Source organism: Felis catus, chromosome D1 (assembly GCF_018350175.1).
Source record: "Felis catus isolate Fca126 chromosome D1, F.catus_Fca126_mat1.0, whole genome shotgun sequence".
Classification (NCBI taxonomy): Eukaryota; Metazoa; Chordata; class Mammalia; order Carnivora; family Felidae; genus Felis; species Felis catus.
Window position 1 is genome coordinate 112,949,653 of NC_058377.1, and position 23,007 is coordinate 112,972,659.

General features: G+C 62.9%; 1 protein-coding gene across 7 annotated transcripts in view; it reads left to right on the forward strand.

The window, feature by feature from the left end:
- Window positions 1–14,154, forward strand: part of OSBPL5 (oxysterol binding protein like 5) — a 79,518-nt gene extending 65,364 nt beyond the window's left edge. For all 7 annotated transcript variants that reach the window (XM_019812839.3, XM_023238964.2, XM_045039703.1 and 4 more), the window contains exons 8-22: window positions 111–282; window positions 609–804; window positions 2,788–2,972; window positions 3,600–3,681; window positions 5,350–5,448; window positions 5,793–5,889; window positions 6,802–6,900; window positions 8,466–8,563; window positions 8,986–9,075; window positions 9,163–9,299; window positions 9,744–9,929; window positions 10,174–10,300; window positions 11,370–11,508; window positions 12,056–12,158; window positions 13,167–14,154. In XM_019812839.3, coding sequence (XP_019668398.2) covers window positions 111–282; window positions 609–804; window positions 2,788–2,972; window positions 3,600–3,681; window positions 5,350–5,448; window positions 5,793–5,889; window positions 6,802–6,900; window positions 8,466–8,563; window positions 8,986–9,075; window positions 9,163–9,299; window positions 9,744–9,929; window positions 10,174–10,300; window positions 11,370–11,508; window positions 12,056–12,158; window positions 13,167–13,305 — 1,949 coding nt within the window. In that variant the 3' untranslated portion in view covers window positions 13,306–14,154. The remainder of the gene's footprint in view (window positions 1–110; window positions 283–608; window positions 805–2,787; window positions 2,973–3,599; window positions 3,682–5,349; window positions 5,449–5,792; window positions 5,890–6,801; window positions 6,901–8,465; window positions 8,564–8,985; window positions 9,076–9,162; window positions 9,300–9,743; window positions 9,930–10,173; window positions 10,301–11,369; window positions 11,509–12,055; window positions 12,159–13,166) is intronic.
- The last annotated feature ends 8,853 nt before the right edge of the window (window positions 14,155–23,007 follow it).

The window sequence follows — 23,007 nt, forward strand, 5'->3', positions numbered from 1 at the left end:
TGCGTGGCGGGGGCACCTGGGAAGGCTCTCCAGGGGGGTGGGGGACGCACAGGGGAGGGGCCCTTCCCGGGCTCGCAGTGGGCTCACCCCCCCTCCCCCCCCCCCCGCAGGCCGCTGCTGGCTCGACGCCCTAGAGCTGGCTCTGCGCTGTTCCAGCCTCCTGCGACTCAGCTCGTGCAAGCAGGGCCGTGACGGGGAGCCCGGGTCCTCGCCGGATGCGTCGCCCCCCTCGCTCTGCGGGCTGCCCCCCTCGGCCACCATCCACGACCAAGACCTGTGCCCGTGAGCAGGAGTTCGGTGGGCAGGGGTCGAGCCCGGGTCTCCGGCCTGCTGGGGACCCCAGGACCCTGGCTGTCACCGGGACTCACACGCGGGTCTCCTTGTACGTGGGGAGGGGGGCAGGCACCATGGAGGTCTGGCCACCAGACCCCGAGGTCAGGAGGCAGCCTCTTTCACTCCAACTGGGCCTGGGGGCCTCAGTTTGTTCACGTGCACACTGGGTTAGACCCGAGGATGTGGGTGCAGTGCTGGCAGTGAGCCGTGCCCTGGGTGGGGGCGCCCGGGCCGCACCCCTGACCTGGGACCCCCAGCACGCCCCTCCCTTCCAGGCTGAATGGCTCCTCCCTGGAGAACGATGCTTTCTCAGACAAGTCGGAGAGGGAGAACGCAGAGGAGTCGGACAACGAGGCCCAGGACCACAGCGGAAAGACGAACGAGAGCGGGAGTGTCCAGTCGGAGACCCTGGAGGGCCTGGCGCCCGGGGGGACCACGTACGTGGAGCAGGTCCACGAGGAGTTTGGGGAGGTGAGAGCCCGCCCCACCTGGGCGGCCGGTGTCGCCCCGTCCCCGCCTCCCCGGAAAAGACAGAGGCCTCGGTGCCCGGCTGGCCCCTGGACGGGAGATTGTAGTGCCCGGGGTGGGAGTGCTGGGGGACCAGACCAGACCAGGGTGGTGTCCACAACTCAGAGAGAGCCAGGGGGCCGTGAGGACTCTGCTGAGCGTTTGGGAAGACCCTGGGGGGGTTAGGTGGGGGCCCGCCGAGGTCCAGCGAGGCCTTTAGAAAGCCAAGGAGTGGGGGTAGAAACCCGGAGCCACTAGGGAGGAGCCTCTGTCAGGAGGCCGACAAGGGCACCTTGGTCCCAGGCAGCCCTGGAGGAGGGCCAAGGGGTGGGGCTCAAGACACATCGGAGGAGGACGGGCAGGTCTCAGCCCAATGGTGACGCACCTGTGAGGCCGGCAGCTGGGGGTAGGGTCAGGGCCATGACACTGGGGGAGATGCACGTGAGGGCCCTGGGGCTGAGAGCGGGCAGCCCGAGGGACCCTTCAGAGGCCCAGCACAGACGAGGCTGGGCTCCACAGAGGGACCCGGGAGACCTGGCAGGGGCCCCAGGACAGGTGTGCTAGCACAGAGAGGCAAAGCAGCTTGTGTAAGGCGGCCCAGCAGGGTGGAGACATACCGATCCTGCCTCCCTTGGGGTGGCTGCCTTCGGGCCACAGACACACACAGCCCTGAGTTCACGGCCCGCCTGTGCTGTGCAAGCTCAGCTGTGTGAACTTGGGTAAGTCGCCTGTCCCCCCTGTAACATGGGGACGACCGCAGTGCCGGTGCCCAGGGGCCACTGTGAGGAGTAAGTCTGGGAAGAAGGGGTGCAGGGGCCACCTGGGTCCAAATCCAGCTCAGGGCCTCATCAGGGCTCAGGGGTAGGCAGTTGAGGGGACCCCCCCCCACCAGCTGAGTCCAGATCCGCCCCAGGCCAGAGGCATCAAAGGCTGAAGACAGTGGGGTCCCCGGGGAGGGATGATGGGCTAGACTTCCGCCCAGGCTTTGTGGGACTCCCCCGTGTCCCGGCTGTACTGCCCCGTCCTGTGAGCGCCTCACAGAGCTGGCCACGCCTCCGTGACCCTCTGAGACTCTGCCTGCCTCAGGGTTTGCTGGTTGGCGTGGACGGCGAGGTGCAGCCACCTGACCCCGCTGCCCAGACCCAGAGGGACAAAGCCCTGAGCCCCCACAACTCTGTCTCCTTGAGTGTGTTACTGGGAAGGACAGGCGGGGGCCAGGGCGGTCCCCACCCGGCAGTGTGACCCTGGACCCTTATTTCTTTTTTTTTTTTTTAATTTTTTTTTCAACGTTTATTTATTTTTGGGACAGAGACAGAGCATGAACGGGGGAGGGGCAGAGAGAGAGGGAGACACAGAATCGGAAACAGGCTCCAGGCTCTGAGCCATCAGCCCAGAGCCCGACGCGGGGCTCGAACTCACGGACCGCGAGATTGTGACCTGGCTGAAGTCGGACGCTTAACCGACTGCGCCACCCAGGCGCCCCATGGACCCTTATTTCTAAAGGAAGCGCAGGCCCAGAGCACCGCCCGCACCCATGTCTCCAGGCCCCTGGGAAGATTGAATGGGCTGGGGTGGGGTCTCCCCGTACCCACCGCGCCTCCTGGCACCACTGGGTTTCAGCAGCCAGGGTGGGCGGGCTCTACCCCGCGCACAAGAGTCGGGGATCGCCCAGACCGAGGGGAGGGCCCAGGTCGGCCAGGCTGGCAAGGAGTGGAGGCAGACAGCAGCCAGCCTGGGCCGGCACGTGCCCCTCTGGGTTGGGGTCGCCGGAGAGAGCAGGGGCCAGACCGGGCGAGACAGGCCGGCTGGGCTGCGGGGGGCCAGACCGAGGACGCGCACGTCCCCCGGCCAGAGCCGGCCGCTCCTGTCCTGCCCCCCGTCCCCGCTCCCCTGGGCGGACGGTCCAGGGGCCTGACCGCAGCCTCCCCCCCCCTCCACCATCGGCAGCTGGGCCAGGCCTCCCAGGTGGAGACTGTGTCCGAGGAGAACAAAAGTCTGATGTGGCTTCTGCTGAGGCAGCTGCGGCCGGGCATGGACCTGTCCCGCGTGGTGCTGCCCACCTTCGTGTTAGAGCCCCGCTCCTTCCTAGACAAGCTCTCAGACTATTACTTTCACGCCGACCTGCTGTCCAGGTGAGCGAGCAGGGGGCGCCCCTCCCACCCGTGCGCACCCGGAGACCCCAGCCTCCCTCAGCCCCCGGCCCCTTCATGGATGTTTCTGGAGGGGCCCCGGGGTCCGGGGCTGAGCCCAGCCTCGTAGCAGGCCCCGTGTCCAAGACCGGCCCCAGGAGGAGCAGGTCGAGAGGGAGGAGGGGGGCAGGCTGCCCGTCAGGTCAGGGCCGGAGCCATCAAAGGTGAGCGTGGGGCCAGCCCCGAGCACCTTCTGTGTGTCCCGAGCTCTGGGCGTTGGTGCCCTCAAGCCGAACCCTGCAGGCTGTGGAGGCTGGAAAGAGGGAGGCTCGGGAGCTGGGCGAGGGCGGGAGTACCCGGGAGGGCTTCCTGGAAGCAGAGGCGCCCTGCCAGTCCTCGAGCCAGCCGCACCCTGTCTGCCCCAGCATGGCGCTCACCCCGGCACTTTCTGGTTAGGTGAAGAACTGGATTCCCTGTTGGAGGGCGGGCAGCTCCCCTGCTTCGGGGCTGGGCGGGACGGGAGGGGCCCGGCGGCCCGTGTCCAGCCAAGTGGACGGAAGGTGGGCAGGGCAGGAGGGTGGCCTGGGGGATCCCGGCCTGGACTGAGGGGCCTCTCCCGTCCTGGCACAGGGCCGCCCTGGAGGAGGACGCCTACAGCCGCATCAAGCTTGTACTGCGGTGGTACCTGTCAGGCTTCTACAAGAAACCCAAGGTCAGGGCCCCGGCGGGGAGGGCGGGCCCAGTGGAGGTGTGGGGCTGCGGGCCCCCTGCTCTCACTGCAACCCCAGCAGCCCTGTGCTCATCAGAGCCCGATTCGGGTTCTCAGAAAGGTTTCCAGGACTCCCAAGATGCATCACGAAAGGCAGGTCCCAGGGGTTCCTTGAGGTGCAGGGGCGACAGCCCCTTTCCCAGCACCGCTGTGTGTGGCCGCTGTGTCTCTCAGACCTGGAGGGTCCCGCTTGGGCCCTTCGGGGCATTCCGTGGGACACGGGCGTGACTGTGTGGTTCTGGTTCTGCTCCTCCACTGCGCCCAAGGGGAAACTGGGGCTCGGGGGAGGGGACGGACGGCCCCAGAGTCGCACAGCAGATCCAAGGCCTCTTAACTGCCTCGGGGCCCTCGGCAGGGCGGGGTGCGCGCCCACGTGGCGGCCCTGGGTGGGGCGCTGCTGGGGCAGAGAAGGAGCGTCCGTCTGGGAGGCTGGCCAGGGCAGGACGGGGCGCCGCAGGGGCGGCTCCGGGCGGGATCCGGGCAGCTCGGCAGAGAGGAGCGGACAGGAGGCTGCGGACGGGGCTCGGACAGGCGGGGCAGGCGTCCTCCGAGGGCATTTTATCGCTCGTGGAGCGATTGCCTCCGAGGGCAATAAACTGCCCTCCGGTCTCCGGGGGGAAGTGCATGCATGCACACACACACGCACATGCACACACATCCGGGCACACGCACACACGTATAGGCACGCGCGTGCACACAGGCACGCACACATGCACACACACATACAGGCACACACTGACATGCACACACATACACACACAAGTACAGACACACGCACACATGTGCATGTGCACACACATTCCTATGCGCGCACACATGTGCACACACTCACACGGACACATGTAAGGCACGCACATGTGCGTGTGCACACACGTACATGTACACACACTTACAGGCACCCACATGCACACGTGTGCACGCACACACGCATACTCACAGGCACACACGTAAGGCACACATGGACAGACATAAGGCACACATGCACACACAGGCACACACGTACAGGCACTTTCACTCACACATGTGCACACACACACATACATACAGGCACACACACGTGTGTGCGCACAGAGGTCTGCTGGATGGCGTGAAGGGGTGGCCAGCTGCTGCCGATCCGATGAGGGGGTCCGAGACCCGGAAGGAGGGCTGTCCTGAGCGGGAACTTGTTCCCTGCTGCAGCGGGGACGAACCTGGGCCGTTTGCGGGAGCAGAAAGGTGGCGAGCGGAGTTGGGGAGTGGGGCGCAGGGCTGGGGGCTTGGGGTCCTACTGAAAGGGTCAGTAGAAGCCACTGGGGGCTTCGAACAGGCTGTGTGCTGATTTCACCCAAAGTCCAGGGAAAGCGTGACCTGCTCAGGGTCTCCGGTCCCCCTCGGAGCCGGGAACCGGACAGGACACCTCATAGGCTGCCCCCCCAGAACGTAAACCATGGGCAAAGCGTGTTCTCCCCAAAGCGGAAGTGGGGCGCTGCCCCCAGGTGCTGGTGGCCAAGCAGGCCGTCCCTTGTAGGGATGGGGGTGGGCAGTGGGCAGCCCCCCAGGTTGTCCCTGCGTCCACACCCCGTCCCGCTTGGGCCCAGTTCCTCACGTGCGCCTCTCGGTCATTGCCCGCAGGGGATCAAGAAGCCGTACAACCCCGTCCTGGGGGAGACCTTCCGCTGCCGCTGGTTCCACCCCCACACCAGCAGCCACACCTTCTACATCGCGGAGCAGGTAAGGCCCGGCCGCTCCCAGGCGGCACGCCGGGCCCGTGGTGGGCACTCCGACCCCAGCGCACGTTCTTGGCGGCCCCCCGGCCGCCGTCGGGATCCTCCCGGGAGCTGCAGTTGGGGACAGGCCCCGGGACAGCAGAAGGTGCTTCCTCGGGAGGGGACGGCCCACCCTGACCCCCCGGGCGCTCTGCACCGACGTGGGGTCTCCTCCGCTTCCCTGGGCAGCGGGACTGAGAGCCGGGAATGGCCAGGAGGGATGACGTGGGGCAGGGGACGGGGGCTTCTCGTCAGGAAGCTGGGCTCTGTCCTCCCCGGGGAGGACTGTCCTTTGTCCTCTGCCCGCAGGTGTCCCACCACCCGCCCGTGTCCGCCTTCCACGTCAGTAACAGGAAGGACGGCTTCTGCATCAGCGGCAACATCACAGCCAAGTCCCGGTTTTACGGTGAGGGGGCTCCCCTGGGCTGTCCCAGCCGGGGGATGATGGGGCCCCCTGGATGCGGAGGTCCCCAAGACCGCACGGGGTGGCCGGCTTTGTCTCCCTCCCCACGTCTCCGGGTCAGGGACCACGTGGGTGGTGAAGAGCTCGGGACCCGGAGAGAGGCAGGGTCCGTGCAGAGCCCGGCCGCCCCTCAGCCGCAGGGAGGGCACGTCCTGCGGGGACGCTGTGAGGGTCACGGGCAAGGGCCTGTGCCAACAGGTGCCGTCTAGAGCTGGGCTGTCCGGTGCGGCACCCCTAGGCACGTGTGGCTCTTTAAATTGATCAAAATGAAGTTTTAAGAGCAGCTCCTCAGTTGCCCTGCACTTGCTCTGTGGCCCCACGTGGCTCGTGGCTTCTGTCTCCCCAAAATCCGAACAGAGTAGGGACGCCTGGGTGGCTCGGTCAGTGAAGCATCTGGCTCTTGACTTGGGCTCGGGTCATGACGTCACGGTTCGTGAGCTCGAGCCCCACGTTGGGCTCTGTGCTGGCTCTCCCTCTCTCTCTCTCTCTCTCTCTCTCTCTCAAAATAAATAAATAAACATTAAAAAAAAAAAAAAAAAAAAACCCGAGCAGGGGGTTGGGCTAGTTTGCAAACGTTTGCAGCCTACGCCCTGAAAATCCCCCCTTCGGTAACTGAAATCAACGTTAACCTGTGGCATCCTGGGTGGGCCTTTTCCAGAATCTGAGTCACAGAGAGGTTCAGTGACCCACAGCGTTAGTGAGAGGCCCGGCTGCCCCACAGTCACACAGCTGGAGGGACAGGGGCCTCTTTCCACCTGCTGGAAGGGAGCTCAGAGCCTGTGACTTAGGGGGCGGGCCCCCGGGGTCCCGAGGGTCCGTCTCCACTCACCGGTTCCCCCGGCCGCATCTCCGCAGGGAACTCCCTGTCGGCTCTGCTGGACGGCAAGGCCACGCTCACGTTCCTGAACCGTGCGGAGGATTACACCCTCACCATGCCCTACGCCCACTGCAAAGGTGAGGGGCTCCCTTTGCCCAGGGGAGCAGCGCCCAGGCCGGCTCCCTCGGTGCAGACGCCCTGGTCCTTACTGGTCGGTTGAGGGTGCGCTCGACTCTTCAGTGACTTCCTACCTAGGTGTGGGACTCCTCTTGGAAGACGTCTTCGGGCCCTAACACCCCGCTTCCTTCCCGGTTGGCCCCACGGGAGCGTGACGCTTCCTGCCACAGACCACGAGGCAGGCATTTCTGCAGGAAGCCAAGCTTCCTGCCAGTAGGAAACGGTGTTTCGGTATCACAGCTGCAAGCCAGACCTGCCTCTTAGGAGTGCTTCGTCATTGTCTCTAGGACTTTCCAGTAACTAAACGGTAGCTAATCTTGTTTTTTTTTTTTTAAGATGAAAATACATCACGAGTTTACGTGTTTCCAATCCGGATCCCAGACGTCAGACTTTTATTTAGTCCTGGGGACCGGGCACCTGCAACGTCTTCCTCCCTCTTGCCACAAAGCCCCTTTCTAAGTGACACCACCGCGGTCACCTTTCCTCTCCCACACCGCGCACACCGGTCAGAATGACACTGACCACCCAGCCCGATAGCGTGACGGCCAGAAGCGCTCTGTGCTTTCTCTGTGGTGATTGTTCTTATCTTGGCCTGTCTCCCTGGGGTCTGTAAAGTCCTGGGGACTGATTCCCCTGCAGGATCACACTTGGTTTTAGTTTCATTTTCCTTTGGCAAATGTCATATTTTAAGTGCTTGTGGAAATGCAGTGTTTATCTGGTTCCAAAGTCTAAACCACAGGTGTAGTCAGAGGAGGCTGGTGTCTGTCTCGGGACCCTGTCCCCACCAGCGGAGAGGGGACCACCCCCCCTGCCCGGCTCTGCAGCACCCCGCCCCACTTGGTGCAGGGCCGTCCTGGGCAGCACGCAGGTGTGCCCATGGGATTTGGGGGTTTCCCAGCCCTTTTCTGTTCCAAGTGGCTCGTCTCTTTTTTTTTTTCTTCCACGTTATCCCACACGCCCAGGTGTTTTACAACCGACACAACACAGCTCTTGTCTTTAGTTAGAGTAAGTCTTCTGTATGGCCAGAAATGGAAGATTCATCCATTCCTAGGTTAATTAAGAAATATGTGTGTTACTTTAAGTAAATATGCCGGGCCAATTCCAGACGCCGCCATGAGCGGGGAGGATGTAGGAGCTCACGTCGGGGCCCAAACTGCAGAGCGAATGATAGACGGTGATGAGCGTCTCGTGGGGGCCCTGGGAGCCTGGAAAGGGGGGCTCCTGGAGGAAGGCACCCAGCAAAGGGCAGGACATTCCCTGGACAGAGCAACTCTTGGGAGCACAAGCCCTGGGGGCAGAGACTCCGTTCCCTGGGGGCAGAGGGTCACCGAGGAGCCAGGTGTGGTCGGGGCAACGCTCCCCCTGACCGACTCCTCTCCATCCCAGAGACTCTGCCCCCAGGGGCCCCTGTCCTCTCCCCCACCCTGCCCCTTCTCTCCGTCCTGGGGTCCGACACCGGCCTCCTCGGGGTCAGCGTGGCTGGGTCGGGACGACGAGGCAGGACCGAGCAGGGACTGTGTTTCAGGAATCCTGTATGGCACCATGACCATGGAGCTGGGAGGCAGAGTGACCATCGAGTGTGAGAAGAACAACTTGCAAGCTGAGCTGGAATTCAAGCTTAAGGTAGCACTGGCCGCCACACCCCCAGCCACCTCAGGGCAGGGAGGAGCCCTCTGGTGCCCCGGGGTTTCTGGAGCAGATGCCCACGGGAGGAGGGAGCTGCCCTTGGCATCTCTGTGGCACAGCCAGGGCCAGGAGAGAGGAGGGGGTTCCCGCAGGCCGCACGGTGGGGCCGGCACAGGCCCAGACCCCTTCCCCTCCACAGGGCGCACGCCCTGGGGGCACCCTCGAGCTGAAGCTGAGGCTTGGGGTGAGCGTGGCCGCCCCCAGCTTTGGGTCCCATCCTAGCCTCCCACGTCCCGGGGGCGGGGAGCCTGCACCCTCATGAGGAAGGGGCCTCCTCCTCCCCCGGCCCGCGGAGGGGCACAAGGGTCCAGGGGAGGCCACCGACCCCTCAGCAGCACTGTCGCGGGGTGTCCCCGCAGCCTTTCTTCGGGGGCAGCACCAGCATCAACCAGATCTCGGGGAAGATCACGTCCGGAGAGGAGGTTCTGGCCCATCTCACCGGACACTGGGTAAGAGGCTGGCGCAGGCAGGCCCCCGGAGCACGGGCACAGCCATGGGGCCAGCACCTCTGACCTTGCCCGGGCCGTCTGGGGCAGGACAGAGAAGTGTTTATCAAGGAGGAGGGCCGAGGAAGCACCGAGCTCTTCTGGAACCCGAGTGGGGAGGTCCGGGGGCAGAGGCTGAAGCGGCACACGGTGCTATTCGAGGAGCAGACCGAGCTGGAGTCGGAGAGGTGAGGCCTGCCGGCAGCCGCGGGACCCGGGACCCCAGCCCACGGTGGCTGGGCAGGCGGCTGTCCTCCCGGTCGGCAGGGCTACGGTGCTTTGAGCTTATCCCAGGATGTCGCTGGCAGGGAGGGTGGACCAGAGCCGACTTCTCGTGACAGATGACGTGTCCCGCTGGGGCAGCTGCCAGGGGGAGGGACGGAGGGCTTGGGGACCTGTCACTGCCCGCAGGTGACCAGCAGCTCCACTGGGAGGACCCTGCGGGCGAGAGGTGTGAGCTCAGTGTGGGAAAGAACCATCTCATTGTGCGTAGTAAACAGCACCCTAGGGGAGAGAGTGAGCTGCCTGTCGCCGGAGGCAACCAAGTGGAGGTTGCTCTAAGCCTCCCCTCCGGTGCCAAGCGGGCGGGACAGCCCAGGGCCCCAGGCTCAGAGCGAATGCCCTGCTCGCAGGCTCTGGCAGCACGTCACCAGGGCCATCGGCGAGGGCGACCAGCACAAGGCCACACGGGAGAAGTTTTCGCTGGAGGAGGCACAGCGGCAGCGGGCTCGCGAGCGCCAGCAGAACCTCACGCCCTGGAAACCGCAGCTGTTCCGCCTGGACCCCGCCACCCAGGAGTGGCGCTACCTGCACGAGGAGTGAGTGCCGGGGGGCCCCAGGGCCACTGCTCCACACGGGGCCCCGGCTGCCCTGGAGGGGCAGGGATGGGGGCGGGAGGGTCCTCCCGGGGCTCCGCGGCCGCCCTCCCGTGGGCCCTGCACACAGGCCTAGGCAGTAGTCCCCCTCTGGGGGCTGAGCTGGGGGGCTGAGGCTGGGCCGGGACGGGTCCCCTCGCCCCAGGGGCCACTGCCTCTGCCAACGGAGACCCTCCGGACCCTCCAGCCGCAGCCCCTGGGATCCCCTGAAGGACATCGGCCAGTTTGAGCAAGACGGGGTCTTGCACACCGTGCAGCGGGGGACCACGGCCCATCGGACCGCCTTCCTGGGCAGCCCGGGGCCCAGGCACCAGGTCAGCTCCCCCAGGGTCCCCGCCCGGGGTCGACCTCAGCGGCGGGAGGGGACCGTCAGGCGGTGGGTGTGGCGGCCGCCCCCCACCCTCACTCTTACCTGCCCGCCCCTCCCCCTCCGGTATCCCCCACCACCGACACTCGCCCCCTCCCAGCAGGGCTTCCTCTGCGCCCCCCATCCCCTGCCCTGCCCTGCCCAGCACGGCACCCGAAACGCCTGGGTTTGCAGGAGGCTGGGTTCACGGGGCAGCCAGATGTGCAGGGCGCGGTGCCGGGCGCTGCTGGCTCCTGGCCCGCTGCTCCCCGGAGGTGCCCTCTGTGAGGCTGACAGCCGATGAGGAAACTGAGGCTCAGGGCAGCCTGGGGGCCCGGTCAGGTAGGAGAAGAGGCGGCCTGCCGAGGGTGAGCAGGGAGAGAAGGCGGGGGGCTCCAGAAGGCGAGCAAGAGGTCTCCTGAGAGAAACCCCAGGGCGCAGCCCGTGAGGGAAGCCTGCGGTGTCCTCCACGGGTGCCGCCCACCCCACGCGTCACAGAGTCTGTGAGAACAGAACGGCATCTGCTGGGCCAGCGTGCTCGCCGCTGGAGGCCGGCAGCCACACGGGCAGGACAGGCAGGGTGGCCCCAGTCTCCCCAGCAAGCAGGGGCCACGTCTCTCGCCGTCCCCATGGCAACCCTGCCGTCGCCCCTCAGCCCTGACTCGGACGGGCAGCCCCAGCCGCCTCCACCTGGATGCCCCCCGGGCCCCCCCCACCCTCTCCGCAGCCCCTCCGGCCGGCCACGCCTCGGCCGCCCCTGTACTCCGGGGAAGCATTGGGGGTCAGCCAATCCTGGAGATCCCTCTGGACGCGTCTCCCCGGTGCCGGGGGATCCCTAGCTGTCAGCTCACGCAGTGAGACGGGACCAGCGGCCACGGCCGCTCCTTCTAGAGCCGTCCCGGCATAACCGTGCCGCCGTGTCCGCGGGCCGGCACATCCCCGGCAGGGCCCCTGGGGCTCAGCCGGAGCACGAGGCCAGCGGGGGGTGTGGTGGGCACAGGCGGGCCCCCAGCGGCAGCGGCTCTGCCTCTTTCTAGGGGCCCGGCCCACGCCGGCGGCTCCGCAAGGCCAGCGACCAGCCGTCCGGCCACAGTCAGGTCACGGAGAGCAGCTCCACGCCCGAGTCCTGCCCAGAGCTCTCCGACGAAGAGGAGGAGGACGGCGACTTCATCCCCGGTGAGCCCTCCTGAGCTGGGTGGGAGGGGTCAGGGAAGTGGCTGCCCCGGCAGGTACAGGGTCCGCCTCGACCCTCCTCCCAGGGGCCCTCACACGCCTCCCTGAGCCCGGGAGGTGGACGAGGGGTGTGGAGGGCAGCAGTCCCCAACCCTGTACTCTGGGCAGGGAGGGGGAGGAGGGTGGCGCCTCCCGTGGCTGGCAGGGGCAGCGTGGGGGGCGGGGCTGGGCAGTGTCTGTCCGCATGTGACCCTCCGGTTCTGCCCCTGTGTCTCTCCGACTTTGTCCCTGCCTCTGTGGAGGATGGGCTGTGCCTCAGCCGTTTCTGTGTCCCAGGGCTTGTCAGAGGCCAGCTGAGCTTGGCCAGGGGTGGGGGTTGGGGGGGGACCCTCGCTGCCCGTGCTTCTAATCCTCGAGGGGTTAGCCTCACCCGAGAGGTGCGGCGTGGCCCTGGGGCCCCCTTGCTGGCTCCCGGGACACGCAGCTCACCTTAGATTCCCCCTCCATCCCCTGTCCCCTGGGTCCCCTGACGTGCGGCCGGCCACCCCAGGCAGCGAGAGCCCGTGCCCTCGGTGTGGGAAGGAGGCTCGGCGGCTGCAGGCGCTGCACGAGGCCGTGCTGTCCATCCGGGAGGCCCAGCAGGAGCTGCACAGGTAGGCTCGCTCCCAGGATCCCTGCCTGGAGAGCGCCAGGGGCTCTGGAATCCGGAATGTCGCTCCGGTGCCAGAACCCTGAAGATTGGCCAGGGGTCTGGTGTCATGAGGACAGGACGAAGGCGCCCTGGGCGGTGTGGGGGCTGCAGGGGGTCCCTCTGAACAGGATGAGCTGACGATGCTCGGGGGGCCCTTAGCTCTGTGCTAAAAACATGAATAGCAGGATGCCTGACATAGGGTGTAGGCTTGGAGGAGCCTGGGCGTTGAGTCAGTGTGAGTCAGAAGGCACTGCCCTTGGTTGGGGGGGGGGGAGGGGAGCATGGCGCCGGCCCAGAAGCAGAAAGGAAGCCGTGGGAGCAGCCGCCTGGCCCCACACAGGAGGCAGTGTAGCCAGAGAATAGCCAGAAGTTTCCAGGCACACGATGATATTCCAAGGCCAGGGTGGGGGTCACTGTCCTGGGGTGGCCGTGACGCCGTGCATAGACGGGGCTCACACCACAGGATGCACTGTTCCCCCTGCCATCCTGGAGGCCGGAGCCCGAGGTCCAGGTGTGGGCGGGGCCGGGTCCCCCCAAGGCCCCTCTCCTGTGTGTGGACGGCCGTCCTCTCCCTGTGTCCTCGCGGGGCTGTCCCTCTGTGCGTGTCTGTGTCCCAGTCCCCTCTTCTTACAAGGACCCCGGTCACACGGGATCAGGGCCCACCCCGGTGACCCCGTGTTACCTTAATTACCTTTTGAAAACATCCGTCTCCAAAAAGAGTCACCTCTGAGGTGCTGGGCGTCAGGCTCCAACGTATGGCTTTGGGGGAGGGGGAGACGGCTCAGGCCGACAGCGGGATGGGAAAGGGGGTCCAAGAGCCCCCCCTGCCCCAGCCGTGACCCCTCCCTCCCTGGAATGTGTGCCCGCCGCCTCCGCCCTGCCCTGGGACCCCTGTGTTGACCAGCCGTCCGCTGAGGGGAGGGGAGGCCCCCCTGTCTGGGCCCTGGCTCAGCCTCCACCCCATTTGCAGGCACCTCTCGGCCATGCTGAGCTCCACGGCGAGGGCCAGGCAGGTGCCGGCCCCAGGCCTCCTACAGAGCCCGCGCTCCTGGTTCCTGCTCTGCGTGTTCATGGCGTGTCAGCTGCTCATTAACTACGTCCTCAAATAGGAGCCCCTTGGGGACAACGTGGGCATCGCCCGCAGAACTGGGCCGGCCCCAGCCCTCCCTCCCAGGCACCTAGCACTTTAAGCCAGCCCGGGGGAGGCAGACAGACCCACAAGCGCGGCCACTGTGGTCGGACGGGCCCGTGGCGGCAGGAGGACCGCAGGAAGGACCTGGGGGGCCATCCGGGCTCCTCCAGGGGAGGTGCTGACCTTTCCCGTGGGGCCCTCCACCCAGGGCCGGCCTTAACGCTACCGCCAAATGCAGCTTTCGTGTCCCCCCCCCCCCCCCGCCCCCGCTCACCTGGCCTGCTCGTTGTCCGGCACTCACTCGCCCCGTGAGAGTGACGGAGGCGGGGGACAGGGCGCCCGCCCAGGCTCTGCACGGTCACTCCCCAGGAGGGGTGAACGGGAAGTTTGTGTGGAGCCACCTGGAACCACCAGGGGTCCCGGGGCCTCCCTCGTCCTGCCGCACAGTCCCTTCCTTCCTGAGCCCCGACCCGCGCTGCCCGAGGCGCACAGAGGGGCCTCCAGTGGACTCCCGGGCAGGCCGGAGCCACTCTGGAGACAGCGTTTGGATTTCATTCTGTTTGCTGTTTGGACGGGACCCCACCACACCCGCCAGTGGAACCCCCCCCCCTGCCACCTCCCACAGCCTGGGCGAGCCAAGGGGGGGACACCTGACCACAGGTGTGCACAGGTGTGCACGTGTGGGCTGTGGTGCACGGGCGGCTCCGCTGGCCCCGCATCCCCCGGGCCGGGGAAGCCCAAGTTCGCCACTTTGCTCAGACTGCTGCACGGTCTTCCTGTTTTACACTTTTTTAATAAACGCGGTATTTTAGGCAGGCTGCAGGCAGCGTCTGGCATCCCGCCTCCGTTCCTCTGTCAGGTGCCGCCGCGGGCGTGTGCGTGTGCACGTGTGTGTGAGCACCTGCGCGTAGAGGTACACACAGAGCCTTAAACTACGTTGTGGCCATGCCGTCGGCACGGATGGTCTCGTTTTCCGGTTTTGGTCTGCAGGCTCTTGTCCCCGCACCTCCTGCCCAGGTTTGGGGGCGAGTCTACGCCCCTTATCTTGAAGTAAACAGACCCACGTTCCGTGCTGTCTTCTTGGGGAACTTCTGGAAAGATGGGGGAGCCTTCCCAAGGAGAGACTTGGTGCCCACAGGGGCTGCCTGGGGCTGGAGGTGCCCAGGGAGGGCCCGAGGCCATGAGGATGGAGAGGAGGGGCCAGGAGAGGACGGGGTGCGGTTTGCAGGGAACCGTGGGAAGCAGGCCCACCCTGCGGAGCAAGGACGGGGGTCCCGTCCACCGTCCGACAAGCCAGCTGAGGACATAGGTGGCCCTGCCCCCTCTAGGGAGCCACTGAGACTGTGGGTGACCCTGAAGCCCGTTTTGCCTGATCTCCCCCCCCCCCCACCAATAACCGCCCTCTCCCCCTCCCTGCTGCCCCCAGCCCAGCCCTTGCTTTGACTCCTCCGTGGCCACCGCCCCGGGTACTCCCAGCCATGAGGGCCGGAGTGAGTGGGCCCTGCCTTTGCTGGGACAGCCCAGGAGGCCCCTGAAGGAGAGTCTGGGTACAGCCAGCCACGGACCCCACGTGCCCGGGCCAAGGGGGACCTGGCCCGCCCCTAGGAGTACATGGAGGGAAGCGAGATGAAGGGAAAGAGGCAGGTAAGTGAGAGAGGCACCCCGCCCCTCCAAGCCTCTCCCCCTCGGTCCCCAGGACTGGGCGGGGCTCGGGCGGGGCTGAGGATGCCTGCCTCTGGCTGCCTGGCTCTGGGGTCGAATTGCCCCCAGACTGGCCTCGGACCCTCAGGTGGAGGCCACCCCCGTTGGAGAGTGGGTGCCCTCAAGGTGGTCGCAGATGGCACGGCACGGCGCTCTGGAGAGAGCGGGCCCGACCCACCCAAGCACAGCCTGCCCCCCCGCCCCCCACCGCCCCCCGCAGCCTCAGAACCGCCTCTAGAATGATTTCTGCGTCCTTGGTGGGCCAAGAATTATTCTAGATCAACAGGGAAAGAAGACGGCGGACTCATCCCACAGAGACAGCTGGCCCGACATCCAAATGGGTGGTGACGAGGGCACATTGCAGCACCTTGAGATAGTAGAGGCATGGACATGATGTCTGGGTCCACGGGGCTGGCTCTCGGGCACAGAGACGCTGGCGGTGATCTTCTAGAAAGATGTGGGTCCGGAGCGGCAGCTCCCATCCCTCCCTGCACCCCAGACCCCCCTTCCTGGCCTCCTTGAAAACATACCTGGCTTGGCTCTCGACCAGGAGGGAGCAATGATCCTTGCTTCCAGCCCTGCCCCCAAGGAACCCCAGGGCAGGAGGAGACGCGGCTCCCCCTGTGACACAGTGACAGCCACCTTACTGACCGCTCTCATCTCCTTGGATGAACTGCCAGCAGTTTCTAGGAGCAAGGTCTCCTGATAGAAGCGACCAGGTCCCCGCAGGACTGGGAGACCATCCCCCTCGCACCCCACCCCCAGAAGGAGCAGGCAGCTGCCAGTTCCCTCCTGGAGTGCGGGGCTCTTGTCCTGGACGGTTGTAGGAGGGTTAGGGGACCGAGGAGGGGGGTGGGGAGTGCAAGGGCCACGTTCTGTTCACCCCCCCGGAGAAAGGGTCCGATTCCCACAGAAGAACCACCACCCCCCTGGTTCCCGGGCATCCACCCCAACAGCCCCCTCCCCAACTCCACGCCGTGTGCTGAGCGGAGAGGGCGGGACCGATGCGGGACACAGGGGGACTGTGGTGGCCACCTGAGCTGAGGTCACGGCCCTGACACTCAGCTGGGGGCAGTGTGTCTGCCCGGGAGGGACTCGTGTCCCCTGTCCCCTGTCCCTGTCACTGGAGGAGAGCCTCAGACCACTCATAGTCCCATCAAGGCATCTCACTAGCAGAGTGATGTCCCTTGCTGTGCCCCCTGCTGACAGCCTCTCCCCGTCAGTAAAGAGGGGCAGTAACGTTGACCCCACCGGACCATCAGGTTTTTGTTTTTATCGCTGGTTAGTTCGAATACAGGGCAATGTTGGTTTGGGGAGTGGAAGTCGGTGACTCATCGCTTGCATGCAACACCGGGTGCTCATCCAGACAAGTGTCCCCGTTAGTGCCCATCCCCCACCCACCTCCCTCGTCACCCTCACTGTGTTCTCTTGGAGAGTCTCCCACCTCTGCTTCGTTTCCCTCTCATCTCCCCCCTCCCCCGCTTCCCACATGTTCATCCGTTTCGTTTCTTAAATTCCACGCGTGAGTGAAATCGTATGGCACTTGTCTTTGTCTGTGGACCGTCAGGTTTTGAACACGGGCTTGGAGAGTCGGTGTGCCCCCCCAAAGCTGCCCGCTCGTGTACCACCCGGGGGCCCAGCATCTAGACAATGACTTCAATATTGTTCACGAGTCGGAATCACTTTCAAATTTTAAACCCGTCTGTTTTGAAAAGGAAACGTGTGTCACCGCTGGGCGTGAAAACTCAGTATGGGTGACCCCGGAGAGAGCCGCGAGCCAAGACGCGCTGGCTTCGCCCCTTCCAGACCCGCCGAGCACACACACAGCCATCTGGACCCTTTCAAAGTTCTGTGTCTGACGTTTTACAACCAGATCTCAGGACCGTTCGGCCCCAGGTCTCTGTTGTCACGTGGCTGTCAGAGGCTACGTGACCTCTGGCTCCTGGAAATGACCTTCAAGGCCGTCGAAAAGAGCACACAGTGCCAAGAGTGGGTACCCGGGACTTGGGGGTCACGCCGCAGTGCAGCCAGTTCCCATGGGCCGGGCCTGGGGGCCCGAGGGGCGAGTGCCTGCTGGTGTGCGGGCTCAGCTGGGTGGTGATGTCCCCCAAACTCATATTTTTTTCCGGCTGTGCAGCAGAATAAATAGTAAACTAAACTCCTCTGACATTGCAACACAGAGGCTGGCGGAGGGCTGATAAGGTGGGAAAGGCCCCGGGGAAAAAACGTCTGGAAGGAAGAACCGTCCCGCCCTTAGCAAACATAGCAAGGGAAACCCACACTGGCCGAGACGAGTCGTTATCCGATCAGGAACAGAGCGTGTGTCCGATCTCAGGTGCCTTCAGAGGGAACCTAGGTTGTGCTCACGTGGGGGCGAAGCTGGGCCCCAAAGCTTCACGCAGCCATCACCTGCTCTGGTGTCCAACGTTGGGGGGGGCGGGGGATTTGGGCGGTGAGACCTGGCAGGGGGCACCCAGAGCTGGGCTGTTGTCCGAGTTCTTCCACGGACCCTGGACATGATGCTCCTCTGTGGGCCTCAGCACCTGACAGGTCGAAGGGGCGGGGTCCCGTGGGGGTCCCTGTCGTCCCCCGCGGTGCAGCTGTTCAGGTGCAAATGCAGGGTCAGCGGCTGGAGCCCACGGAGGCGGGCAACACAGCTCGGCATTCGTGGTTTCCCAGAAACTGTGACAACCCAGAGAGTATTTAGTTCCAAAACTCCGGGACGTAGGTATTTCTATTTACGCATTGCCCAGGCAAGCCCCCGGGGACTGGATGAGTGGCCGGCACAGCCCGGGTCTCCAGCTGCACCCTGGGGCGGGATCTGAGCCCGGTGCCTGACCTCTTGCACGGGCGAGCACGTCAGTGACACAGGCGAGCGTGAAGCGTGACACAGGGACACGCGCGGTGCTTCCCAACGGCCGGGATTCCTGCTTCCGTGTTCTACTAGCTCTGAGGGGGAGTCTTCGGCCACAGGCCCCTCCCTTGCTCAGAAATCTGCAGCCCCCTGGCCAGGCGGGAACGTGCCCGAAAGAAGCCAACGAACCGAACCCCGAATCCTTAGCCACACGGATGTCTGCTGCTTTGCTCTGAAAATTTAGAGAAGAGACAAGGGCCCCCTGATCCGGCATTTGGGTAGAGAAGGGACAGTGGACTCACGAAACAGTGCTCCCTTGCCTAGTGCTGTGCGTACACATCGGAACGGCCTTTAATAGAAGCCTGTGGGGGCACCCGTGCTTCAGAATTTTATCTGCGCAGACCTTCTGAGCCAGCAGCCGGCTGTGGGCATGCACCTGGGGGGTCCCCCCCAATGTACTGAGACACCCAGCATTATCATCTACGGCGTTCGGCAGCTCTCGGGGCCATCGGCGCACGCGCTGTGTCTGGCTGAGTCCCGTACGTGACCGTGTGGGAGCCCCTGTGTGCGCACAAGGACAGGGCGTGCCCCTCGGACCGATTCGGTCTTCCCTACTGCAGACCAGGAAATGGTGGCACAGGACCCTTCCACCAGCGCCAGACAGGCCGTGGCCAGAGCCACCCGGGGCCCTCGGGATTCCGCAGCCGGCGTGCCACGTAAGTGACACTCTGCACAGGTGCCTTGGGCGGAGGTCAGAGGTGGCTCTGGGTCTGGGCCTGAGTGGGGATGTTTCTCAGTCGCCGAGAACCAGCAGGACGCGTGACCGGGGACGGGGTGAGGACAGCCCAGCGCCAGCCCAGGGATCACGCAGACTCCCTGCATGACTCCTCCCCCCAGGTGACTCCTCCCCCTGCCAGGTGACTCCTCCCCCCAGGCCCACGGAACTGCGCCCCACCCCCGCCCCCTGGGGATTTCTTCTTTGGCCCAATTCTATTTCCAACAGTTCTTTTTCTTAGGTTTCTGACCAGTTTCCCTGTTTTAACGCCCACTTGCCCTCCTCTTGCCTCACTGTTTCTGAGCCACCGCCACCCTCTCTGTCCATCATCCATCACTCGTGTTCTCTTGGCCCCCAACTGGACGCGACGCTCTCAAAGTCTGTTCCCAGCTGTTGGGGCAAGACCTCCCTTCCCCGCCTTCCTGGGTCCCGTCCCCCCGCCACCCGCTTCTCGGTCTACTCCTTTGTTCTGTCCTCGCGGCTACTGGCCGGCTGTGTAGGGCGTTCTAGGTGGGAAGGTGCCCCCACTCGGACTCTGGGCCATCACACCTCTGTCCTCGGACATCGAGTGGCTGACGACATGCCTGCCGGGCACCTCGTGGGGGGGGGGCGCTGTGGTGCGGGCCCTCCAGGGCCTGGGGTGGGGGCAGGACTTACATGCGACTTCTCCAAGGCCAGGTTCAGTCACAAGACAGCCAAGTGACAGGCTGGACAGGGCTCTCGGTGCCGTAAAACTCATCTCACCTAGAGATTCCTCCAGAGTTTCCTGCTTTGGAATTGCTTTCTTTTTTTTTTTTTATTTTTTTAAATTTTTTTATTGCTTTCTGGAATAAACTTCCTGTGTTCCCAGAAGCAGGTCGGGCACCTGGCGACGGCTGTGACTCCCTTAGAAAGATCCACGGCTGCGGACGGTCGGCGTGGTGCGGGCGGCCCAGGTAGTGACACAATCCTCCCCCCAGCAAGCCTGCCTGTGACGTCCAGATTGTGAACGTGTGCGACAACCAACGACTGTCCGGAACTCGCAGCCATTAGGAAGGAGCCCCCAAAGTCCCGAGCCGTTGTCGGAAGCAGGACACATGCTTGTCCCGAGTCCGTGTGCCCACAGCACAAACAAGGCCGTGAACACGCACCGAATGGGTACACGTTCCTCTGAACAATATGGCGTCATGATGTCTGAGATGTTGGTTCGGGGTGACGGCCCTGTGGTTCTCCCTGTCCCCGGTACTCCCCAAATGTGGGCTGAGGGCACGCCCCGGCTATGCACCAGGACTCTCTGGGCACCCTCTGTTGGTGATGATGGGGACCGGGTGCCAGGCCAGGGCGGACATGGGGGAGGGACAGTGAGGACATCTCTCCCCCCTCAGGTGTACCAAAGGGAACATGGTCCCCAGAAACGCAACATGACAGCGGACATGATGCAGCTTGGCTGGTGCCGGTAAGAGAGGGTTTCTTTTTCAGTTATCTTATTTTGTGTTTTATGTATTTGTTTTAAGAGAGAGAGAGAGTTTGCAAGAGCGAGTTGGGGGGGAGCAAGGGAAAGAGAGAATCCCAAGCAGGCTCCTCCCTGAGCCTGCTGCAGGGCTCGATCCTCTGAACCGTGAGGTCATGACCTGAGTCGAAATCAAGAGCCACCCAGGTGCCTCTTACCTCTTTTTAAAATAAGTATACTTTTTACTAAGATGAAATTCACATAATATAAAATTAACCATTTTAAAGCGAACAATTTAGGGGCGCCTGGGTGGCTCAATCGGGTAAGCGTCCGACTTCGGCTCAGGTCACGATCTCAAGGTTCGTGGGTTCGAGCCCCGCGTCGGGCTCTGGGCTGACAGCTCAGAGCCTGGAGCCTGCTTCGGGTTCTGTGTCTCCCTCTCGCTGCCCCTCCCCCTCTCGTACTCTGTCTCTCTCAAAGATAAATGAGCATTAAAAAAAATTAATTTAGGGGCGCCTGGGTGGCGCAGTCGGTTAAGCGTCCGACTTCAGCCAGGTCACGATCTTGCGGTCCGTGAGTTCGAGCCCCGTGTCGGGCTCTGGGCTGATGGCTCAGAGCCTGGAGCCTGTTTCCGATTCTGTGTCTCCCTCTCTCTCTGCCCCTCCCCCGTTCATGCTCTGTCTCTCTCTGTCCCAAAAATAAATAAACATTGAAAAAAAAATTAAAAAAAAAAATAAGAAAAAAAAATTAATTTAAAAAAATGTAAATAATGAATATCAAAACCTTAAAGTTTCAAAAAATATATTGGAAAACATCTATAAACTTGGGTAAGGAAAGATTTCTTAAATGAGACATATAATTTCAACTACATTAAAATTCAAAACTCCTTTTTTTTTTCTTTAGAGGTTCTTGAAGCCTGGCTCCTGGGCTTTCACCCTGAGGACAGAAAGAATCCCTAAAATTCAAAACTTCCAAATAGCCAGAAGATAATAAAAGGGCCTATATACCGTTAACACGAGTTACGGACCAGGGGCACCATTGTGCATGTGTGTGACTAACAAAAGTTATACGGGTTTTTTTGGTGTTTTAGATACAGAAACCTTTGCATAAATACACACACACATACACACACACACACATTTTCCCATGTGAGTTGCTTTTGAATTGTCTGCTTTTCATTAGGGTTTCCTACTGTTTTCTTCATTTTTTTCAGATTTCGATAATCTCTTGTCATTTTAGACGTTGTACAAATTCTCTTCCGTGAAGCTTGGTCTGTGTGACTTCGACAGCCAACTGGCCAGAAGGCTCTGGAGACCCAGTATTGCCTGCTTCCACTCAGGACAGTAGAGTGACAGAGTTAGCCCCGTCTAGAATTAAAGTGGTGCCTGGGTGCCTCAGTCAGCTGAGTGTCAGTGGCTCAGTCTTGATTTCAGCTCAGGTCATGATCTCTTGGTTCGTGGGATCGAGCCCTGCATCCGGCTCTGCGCTGACAGCACAGAGCCTGCTTAGGATTCTGTCTCTCTCTCTCTCTCTCTCTCTCAAAATAATAAACATTTAAAAAACTTTTTAAAAATAAAGCTTCATTTTTATTTTAGCACACGAATGTTGCTTCTATTCTATGATACGTTCGTTTCTGTAAGAAGAGAGGTTACGTGTTGTCTTTTTTTTTTTTTTGATGTTTTATTTATTTTTGAGAGCAAGAGAGACAGAGCATGAGCAGGGGAGGGGCAGAGAGAGAGAGAGGGAGACACAGAATCGGAAGCAGGCTCCAGGCTCCGAGCTGTCAGCACAGAGCCCGACGCGGGGCTCGAACTCACAGACTGTGAGATCGTGACCTGAGCTGAAGTCGGACGCCCAACCGACTGAGCCTCCCAGGCGCCCCTTTGATAAAGTAGGTGAGAAGGGCGGCTGGCCCAGGGGCCTGGTGGGCACGCCTCAGCAGGCATTACAGTGCCCTCATGCGGAGCAGGGCCTCTGACCCCTGACCCCTACTCAGTCCTGGGGGCCAGGTGCTATCATGCCTGCTTCACCCATGGCCAAACCAGGCTGCGGAAGTTTAAGTCACTTAACCAAGTTTGTCAGATTAGATGAGGCCGTACCCTGGGAACAAGCTCGGCTCTCTGGTGGGTTCCGGGATTCCTCTGCCCCAGGTGGTGACGCGGGCATCCAGGCGGGCAGCGAGGCAGAGTCCGGGACCCCCACCGCTCTTGTGTACCTCGGACCAGGAGTGACAGTCGTCCCTCCCGCTGGCTCCTTTCAGCCTGAGCTCATCCTGATCCCCGCCCCCCGCCACCCCCCCCCCCCCCCACCCCCCGCCCAGTACCTATGATTGTGACTTTATTTGGGAACAGAATGGTCTTTGTAGAGGACCGAGTTAAGGTGAGGTCGCTAAGGCGGTCCCTAACGCAACATGACCGATGTCCTCCTCAAAAAGGGGGAAACTTGGGCACAGAGACAGACACACAGGGACACCCGTGTGAAGACACAGGAAGGAGACGGCCGTCTGCACACCAAGGGACGCCTGAGGCCACCAGCAGCAGGGGGACAGGCCTCGCACAGATTGTCCTCCCCAGCCCCAGGAGGGGCCAGCCCTGCCGGCATCCAGCCTCCAGGACTAAAAACATCAGTGTCTGTTGTGTGGTGGACCCAACCTGAGGAGCTTTGTTCTGGGACCCTCAGGAAACTGACACGTTCACCAAATACACTAGATGCGTTTTGGGGGTGTCGATCGCCGCGGCCACCACAGAAGACTGTATGGCTGTTCCTCAAAAAGTTAAAAAAGAGGAACCAGTTATTCCCTTTGGTCCAGTAATTCATTCCTGGACACACATCCAAAGGAAACAAAATCATGCTAAGAGATCCGTGCATCCCCGTGTTCTCGGCAGGATCGTTCCTAATAGGCAGGACGTGGGAACAGCCT